Here is an 8,839-nt window from a genome sequence, read left to right on the forward strand (position 1 = left end):
CCATGAGTTCTTTTGATGCAGGATTCTTACAAAATATAAAGCTGTGAGGAATGTAAAGGGATTACTTCCCAAGATTTTGGAGCACTTCAGAATAGTTGTTAAAAATAAGTGAGAAAAAATGCTGGAATTAAACAAAAAAATTTCATAAATGGTGTGGATAATTCCAAAATAAATAGGAAATAATTCTAACCTCCCGAACTATTTGATATTTGTCATTAGATGATAATGTGTCCAAGATGGATACAAACAGCACTGTTTTCAAACATGGGTACTTAATTTCTGTTATTTAAATTTTTATTTTGTATTTAGGGATTTAATGCAGCTTTATACTATGAAATACAATATGCAAAAAGAGCTTAATGTAGTTTTTGACATGCAATAATGCTCAGGAAAAAAGAAAAGGAAGAGAGAAATAGCTTCGCTATAGAGAAATAGCTATATTAGCTATGCTTAATATATATAATTTCTACATTAAAGAACACTATTTTTCTTCATCTAAATGTAAGATAATATTACCTGTTTCTACATACTCAACAACAGAAAACTTATAATATAAATATTTCATTGCTTGCCTCCAAAAAATTGTTGACATCCTCTGTGGCCATCTGCCAAGGTGGTCATTCCTTTGTGTGTGATGGAATTAGAGAAGTATCAGGGTTCTATGGATTGATGAAAAAAAATTTTCTGTGCTCTTGGCTTCTGGTATTTATTTCCTTGGTCCTGTTAAAAAGGAAAGAAGAGTGAACTTACCAATTCTCAACATATAGTCAGTTATTCTGTATTTCTTTAGATTCACATTTAAGGACATTTTGAGAGTTTTACGAGTTCTCATTAAGAATCATATAGAATTTTAGCCTTACACACAAGACTTGCTAAATTCACGAATGCAAGTAAGAAAGAGCTATGTCAATCAGACTATTCAATCCCCACACTTTGTACTATAGGAAACTGAAATCCAGAGAGGTTAAACAACTCTACCAAAGTTACAATTAGTGGCAGAGCCAGCATAAGAAACAGTTCTCAGCAGGTACAAGAGAAGAATCTTTTTTTTTTTTTAAAGATTTATTTATTTTTAGAGAGAAAGAGAGAGAGAGAAAGAGAGAATGAGTGGGGGGAGGCAGCGGGAGAGAATCTTTCAAGCAGACTCCCTGCCAAGCGAGGAGCCCAATGCGGGGCTCAATCCCACAACCCATGAGATCATGACCTGAGCCGAAACCAAGAGTTGGACGTTTAACCAACTGAGCCACCAGGCGCCCCAAGAGAAGAATCTTTGGAAGAGGAAGGGAGACTGGGAAAAGCATTATCATGACCAAGCTAACTTCTTAGCCTTAATGCTTAGAGAAATTCTAGAAACAACAAACAAAAACCACAATAGTTTAATAATATTTAGATTAATTCATAGCACAGGACTTGCTCAAATAAATATTTTATTAAAGTATGACTAAGATATTGTTTTATTAATAAAATAAAATTTCACCTTTAAATTTTTGAATTTCACCCAGAGCCATGATCATTCATTTCTCCAAATCCTTACTACTATAATAATCTATCATCTGCATAGCAAAAGAAAGGTAATTTTATTATTCGGAGTAACAGAGTGACATTTTTAAAAAGAAAACTGGATTTTAGACTGCCTTGCGCAAAACTCTCCAAAGATTTCCCGTAACAGTTAGGATAAAGTCTTACCCTACGTTACATGATTGGGCCCCTGTTCACCTGTCAGCCTATCTCACCACTCTCCCTTTGTTTGGTATTCTACAGTCTTAGTGAACTTCTTGTTCTTCCTCAAATATGCTAAGCACACTTTTGGTTTATGTCTTTGACCTTGGTCTTCCCCTCTGACTGGAACACTTTTCCCCAGATAGCCACATGTTTGTTCCCAATAACTGAAACACTCTTTTTTCCCCCCTGAGAGCTCCATTGTCTGTTTTGAGAATCTGCTCATAAGTCACTTCCCAGAGAGGCCTTCTCTTACTATCTAGCCAAGCAACCTCCACACTCAACCCTCCTTCTCAATGACCCCCTGTTCTTTATACCCTGCTTCATTTTCATTCATGGTATGTATAATTTCTAAATTTTATATAGTCCAACATAATCCTTATAGGGACCAGATATGTTTTGGAATTAAGCATTTTTTGAGTTTTTAAAGGTAATATGGTACATGTACCGTAATTATGTAACTCTCCTCTTCCCTCCATATCTGAGGTAGGGGTCTAGTAGGTTAATACATCTACAGAAAAACATATATTCAAAGTGGGGTTTTCTTAAAAGGCAACAAATAGCCTCATTTCACATTTACTACTAAATGAGATAAGATTAGGTCAGATTTTACCACAATATGAATTACAAACAGCTTCAATTTCAGAACTTTTTGATTTTGGAATTGCACTTAAGAGATTATGGAATAACCTACCTATTGTTGGTGGAATATTCTACATATTAATTTGTTTATTGCCTGTCTCTCCTGTGTGTTTGTGTCCATCACAGACAAAGGAATGACCACCTGGTATGCTCACAGACCAAGGATTTTTTTTTTCTGCTGTATGCCCAGTGCCTAACAGATAAGTATTCAATCAATATTAGTTAAGTTGATAAATGAAAGCTTCTAAAAGGATTAGTTGTTTTTGTTTTTTACATTATAAGTAAGCGTCACCCTATAATATATTTCTTCTCAACTGAAGGAATAGAAAGAAAGCATTTTAAAAGCTTCTTAAAATTCTTTCTTCTTTTAAGGTTCACTAAAAGAAAACAATATGATAAATGGCGTTTCGATAAAACTACTGGAAACTACACCTGGGCTGTGTGATACAGTGGTAAGAAATTCCACAGATCTAGGTTTGCCCTTCTTTGAATTCCCATTTTCTATTTAATTCCTTATCTATCATTCATCCACCCATCCTTATCCATCTAGCTCTCTCTCTTTCATTTGGATATCTCACCATTCTTGGTACAATGTATTTTCTGTAAGACAAGAGGATTGAACTCAATGGTCTTTAGCAGTTCTATGATTCCACTAACAGTTAAATAATTGAGGTAGCAATCACTCTGACTATCCCAGAAGTTGGCTGACCAGTCTGAAAGACACATAATCTTGTTCATTTAATCACAATGACAAAAATAGAGACTAGTTTTAAATTAAATTTAGCATGTATATTCAATGCCAAGGAAATGACATATGTGCCAAATATATATTTTATGTCACATACACACAACACTAAACTTCTGTGTGAGTTTCTGCATAAGAGTATGCCCAATAATAACAAATATTTATCGAGCATTTACTCCGTGCCAGGCACTATTCTAAGCTCTTTACATATATTGAACTTATAACAATTCTATTAAATCTAAGTAGTAATTTTCCCCACTGTGGTAGATTGGATCATGTCCCCTTTCCCTAGCACACCTCCATGGAAAGTATATGTATACACCTCTGCTCTGTGACTTTGGGTCTGGACTTGCTTTGACCAATGGAGTAACAGAAGACATCACGCAAACAGAGCCTTGAAATATGCTTGTGCAGTTGCACTTTTTCCCTTGTTATCTTGTTTTTTTGTTTTGTTTTGTTTTGTTTGTTTTGTTTTGTTTTGTTTTGAAGTAGGCTCCATGCCCTGTGCAGAGCCTAATGTTGGGCTTGAACTCAAAACCGTGACATCAAGACCTAAGCTGAGATCATGAGTCTGACGCTTAACTGACTGAGCCACCCAAGCTCCCCTCTTGCTTTTTACCCTGAGGAAAAAAAATGCTTTAGTTAGTGCCAAGGAAGATGAGAGATATTTGGCTCAGACTTAGACCCATCCTCCACTTGGAACCACGTCCACTTGAGGCCAGCGTGGATCATACCTACTTCAACTTACCCACAGACTCCTGAGCAAAAACTAAAAGCTTACTGTGGTATGCCAGTCAGATTTTACGGTTTGTACTACAGCAGAAGCTCACTAATAAACTTCTTTTTCATCGAAAATAAAAATGAGAGGCAGAGACTGAGTAACTTATCCAATCTTTCAGTTAGTTAAGTGAAATGGGATATGAAGCCATGCAACTCTGGCTCAAGGGCCACTCTCTTAACACCTATGCTATAGTGCCACTACATTATACTGGCTGTATTATATGATATTAAGCCATTTATTAATATAGTAGCAGGTGGTTTGGCATAGATTAAAATTCATAATTTTAGGTAGACTATCAATAGACAAAATTATCTTGCAGTGAAATGTTTCTTCTGGAAAAATTAGTAAGTATAAAATAAATGTACTATTTCCTAGAAGCAGATTAATAAGACTATATGTGCCTTGAGGTGGCTTTCCAGCTCACCCTGCTACCATATAGTAGCCCTCAGTGCTGATATCTCTGCTACATGATGCCATCTTCTGACCTTGGCTAATTCAGGCATGCATCTGTGATTCAAACTGGATCAGTTAGGTTTCTCTTCTGGTATTTTGAAATGTGGACCCATCACTGGGAGCCACCATCAATGGCCCTATTCTGGAGAAAGATGAAATCTCCAGAGCTACCCCTGTTACGTTCTTTCTCACCTATCAATTCGCTGATGGTGTCTTCCCAGACAAATGTGCTTTTCGAGTAAGCTTACTAAAAACCTATTTTTCTTGTTGTAACCAAAAGAAATTTAACAAAACAGATTTTTTAAAAAATCCATTGTTTTTATTATAATTTTAAGTGCAAAGTTTTCTTAAAGAAGAGACCTGATAAAGTTTGCATTTGTTTTACATTCTATCAAAGTAATTTTGGAATTTATAGTTATGGATTGTGTGTTTCTTGATAACTAGTTAGAAATCCTTCTGTATTTTAAGAGCCAGCATCTATGGACTGTCTGTGAATAGAATTACATTTCAGTAAAGTTGAATAAAGTCGATTTTTCTTTGCAACCCTATGTGTTTTATTTTATGCATTTAAAACCCATTTTGTTTATGATGAACTTTCTATATTCCTTTTGATAACAAAAAGCAAGTAAACATATGGGATTATTTTCATCACTAATTCAACTCAGAAACTATATATGAGACCCTAAATATATTCCAGACATTGTTTTGGGTCCTGGGGATACAGCAAGAACAAAATAGTCTGGGCTTTCACAGAGTAGTGATAAAAAGAATATGTGGAATATAATTTGAAAATTTCTTAGTATTATTAGTAATGAACCTGATAGATCCATACAGTAAAAAGATAAAAGTGGCTTAAAGGTATAAGAGTATGGAGGCAAAATGCCTGAAGAAAATGTATGTGCAATCCTTATTCTATTCCTAATCTTTAAGAGGGATATATCAGCACAAGGAGCTCTACCAGAAATCATAGGGAAGAGTAAATAAAAAGTGTAACCACCAGCACAGCGGCATATTTATGTTACACTTTGTACTTTACCAGTGATTTTCATAGATCAGTGATTTCGTATATTACAATATGACCTCTTAATACTTCCTTGAGATGAGCAAGTGAGAAAATGGAGCCTCAGAAGTTTGAGAAACTTGACCACTTTGAGTAGTGGTAGAACAAGGGCTACTGTCTAGTTTCCAAACCTAGTTTTATTTCCATTACATCACATCATCTTTACAAAAGACGATTAGTCTCACGGCCGGCAGGGATGAAGTTTTTTTATTTACTTCTATGAGATACTCATGGAGCGGGACTTGAGAAGCAACATTATTGGGGTCACACAGACGCTGCTGGTGACAAATGGAACATCTTTCATCATTAGGCATATGCTCAAATTAGTAAGAACTTTGGAATGGTGTGATAGACTTTGTAGTGGGGATGTTTATGAGTTCATTACTTAAAGCAGATTTTCTTAACTGGTGGATTTAACCATTTAGAGCAGGAGCTGGCAAACTTCAGCCTGTAAAACAAATCTAGTCTGACACCTGTTTTTGTATGACCTGTGAGCCAAGAATGGTATTTACATTTTTAAATGTTTCAAAGCATCAAAAGAAAAAAATATTCTATGACATCTGAACATTAGATAAAATTTAAATTTCAGTGCCCATAACTACAGCTGGAACACAGCCATACTCATCTGTTTATGTATTGCTTATGGCTACTTTCACACCTTAGTAGCACAGTTGAGAAGTGCCAGAGACATGCTGGTCTGTGAAGCCTAAAATATTTACTACTGACCTTTTACAGAAAAAGCTTGTTGACCCCAATCTAGAAGATCACAGTTTTCCAAGGAGTTCATAATGTTAACAGCAATAATGACATCTGTTTAAACTTGTAATTAAAAAAATTAATAACTGTATAGTTAAATACTTCTTCCCGTTAAGAGCATATGAGTGAATGACTATCATAGGGACCTTAGGAGCATGCTTCTTTCTAAGCCACTCAGCTATTCACGTGGATGACCTCCTTGACATCGTGGTGTCTGTGATTATTACAGAAGTTTAAATTGTTTAGCTCTCAGTCCTACCTTTTGAAACTTATTGCCACATAGATTGCTGGTTAAAGATAGCAAGCACAAAAAACTTTTGTTGGCATATAATTAATGAGAAGCATAAAATTCCTATGAAGCCTGTAACTATGCATTAGGACAACCATCAAATCTGTAAATTGCACTTATCTAATCAAAATAAACTAAAAGTCTCAAATACTTTTAAAAAAAGGCATAATTAAAAGGAATATGGTCCTATCCCCAATTTTCTTGAGCAGAATTTATTATTTAGGAATTAAAACCAGCTGATTTCAAAAGCATAGAAGATGAAGAACTCCAAAAGATGAGATCATAAAAGCAGTTTGGCACCTACTTTTTTTTTTAATTTTATATGTTTAATGGTCATAGATATGTATAATATATTTATGTTATTTTTTTATTTTTTAAATTTTTTTATTATATTATATTAGTCACCATACAGTACATCCCTGGTTTTTGATGTAAAGTTCGATGATTCATTAGTTGCGTATATGGTACCTACTTTTGATGCTGTAACTTAGAGTTACTTTTCGGTATACATTTAAATACTCACTTGACCACAAAGTCAAGTGTTATTTAAAATATTGTCATAATTTTAAATTTACTATTGTCAAATCATTTTCTCTCCACATATTGAAGATAAATTAAATAGCAGGTCACTTACTAGCAGTGAAACCACTTGAATGTCTTAATTATGTATATTAATATTAGTTTATAGGGGCACCTGGGTGGCTTAGTTGGTTAAGCATCTGCCTTTGGCTCAGGTCAGGATCCCAGGGTCCTAGATGGAGCCTCGCATCAGGCTTCCTGCTCAGCGGGGAGCCTGCTTCTCCCTCTCCCTCTGCTGGTCCCCCTGCTTGTGCTCTCTCTCTGTCAAACAAACAAACAAATAAATAAAATCTTCCAAAAATTAAATATTAGTTTACATTTAAAGTAAATATTTATTTATTTATCTATTTATTTGTAAGAGGAGGGGCGGGGCAGAGGGAGAAAGAAAGAGAGAGAATCTTAAGCAGGCTCTACACCTACCCGAAATCAAGAGCTGGATGCTTGGGGTGCCTGGGTGGCTCAGTCAGTTAACCATCTGCCTTCAGCTCAGGTCATGATCTTGGGGTCCTGGGATCGAGCCTGGCAGGGAGTTTCTCCTGCTCTCACTGACTCCCCCCCCTCTTTCTCTCTCTCAAATAAAAACATTTTTTTTTTAAAAAGAGTCAGATGCTTAACCGACTGAGCCACCCTAGTACCCCTACAATAAATTTTATGATATAATTTTTAACAATATAGTTTAAGTGATAATGTTTATTCACTCTACTCATTCATTCATTATTCCTTCAGCAAACAGATCAGCATAAACTCTTTGGCAGCTACTGTAGAAAAGTCAAGAAATAAATGACAGTTTTTGCTTTGAAGGAATTTACAGGCCAGTGACTGGAAAATAGACACGTATACAGAAAGTTAAAATATAGTTTGATTAAAATTCTGTAATTCATGTAAGGTAAGCTGCTGATAGATATAAAGAAGCTGCTATATTATAATTTAGAACAAAAATGAACTTGCTTCTCAACGTGGCTCAGTTAACATCATTGAGCTGAACGTGCTGCAGCTAGAAATACTCAAGAACCAGCAGGACCAGGAAGTGAAGTTCTTGTCCACATCCATCACCCAGTCCAGGGTGGTACAGACCAAGTATGTGGAAGCCAAGGAATGTCTGAACATGCTGAATAAGAACAAAGGGAAAGAACTATTCATCCCATTGACGAGTTCTACGTATGTCCCTGGGAAACTACATGATGTAGCACAGGTACTCATCGACGTGGCAACAGGCTACTATGTAGAAAAGACAGCTGAAGATGCCAAGGACTTTTTCAAGAAGATAGACTTCCTCAACAGGCAAATGGAGAAAATCCAGCCAGCTCTGCAGCAGAAGCATGCCATGAAACAGGTTGTCATGAAGATAATGAGCCAGAAGATTCAGCAGCTCACAGCCCTGGGGGCAACTCAGACTACTGCCAAGGCCTGAGAGCTTGTTTCAGAAATGGGGCAGAGGGACCCTGTGACTTTGTGGGTGTGGCTTCCTGGGGTCAGGGAAGAGAAGGGTCTTGTGTTTAATGCTAATAAGTGTACCCGCTGGGAGAAAAAAAATGAACTCAGTACCTAGAGGTAAGAACAGAAAAGAGAGAATGAAGTAAGAGGTATTAATAAGGTAGAATCCATTGGGCATACTGATCAATTAGATGAGGAAAGTAAGACAAAGATTTAAAACTATTGCCAATAACAATGTCCTTTATTTAGACATATATAAAGAAAGAAGGTCTAGTGAATGCTTACCTAGAAAAAAGGATAAATTGAATATTCTCTACAGATGGCCAAATTTTCCTTCCCTCTTAATTTCCAGATATTACAGACAATCCCTCAATTCCCAAA

At 35.9% G+C, this 8,839-nt stretch overlaps 1 protein-coding gene and 1 long non-coding RNA gene across 2 annotated transcripts; one reads left to right on the plus strand and one right to left on the minus strand.

Annotated features, from left to right (window-relative positions):
- Positions 1 to 308: 308 nt before the first annotated feature.
- On the minus strand, positions 309 to 7,202 carry LOC121106102. The gene is made up of 2 exons (XR_005838850.1): positions 7,140 to 7,202; positions 309 to 720 (listed from the first exon to the last, which is right to left on the minus strand). It is a non-coding gene; the product is annotated as an uncharacterized LOC121106102 (long non-coding RNA).
- Positions 7,203 to 7,804: 602 nt separating this feature from the next.
- On the plus strand, positions 7,805 to 8,464 carry LOC103667726 (prefoldin subunit 5-like). Its single transcript, XM_040636786.1, has 2 exons — positions 7,805 to 7,835; positions 7,990 to 8,464. The coding sequence occupies exons 1-2, from the start codon at positions 7,805 to 7,807 to the stop codon at positions 8,433 to 8,435; spliced, it is 477 nt and encodes a 158-aa protein (XP_040492720.1). The 3' UTR covers positions 8,436 to 8,464.
- The last annotated feature ends 375 nt before the right edge of the window (positions 8,465 to 8,839 follow it).

Source organism: Ursus maritimus, unplaced genomic scaffold (assembly GCF_017311325.1).
Source record: "Ursus maritimus isolate PB19 unplaced genomic scaffold, ASM1731132v1 scaffold_1, whole genome shotgun sequence".
Lineage (NCBI taxonomy): Eukaryota > Metazoa > Chordata > Mammalia > Carnivora > Ursidae > Ursus > Ursus maritimus.

Coding starts and splice junctions, on each gene's coding strand:
- LOC103667726 (XM_040636786.1), top strand. CDS start 7,805: ATGACAGTTTTTGCTTTGAAGGAATTTACAG. Junction 7,836..7,989: donor TGCTTTGAAGGAATTTACAG/GCCAGTGACTGG, acceptor AACGTGGCTCAG/TTAACATCATTGAGCTGAAC.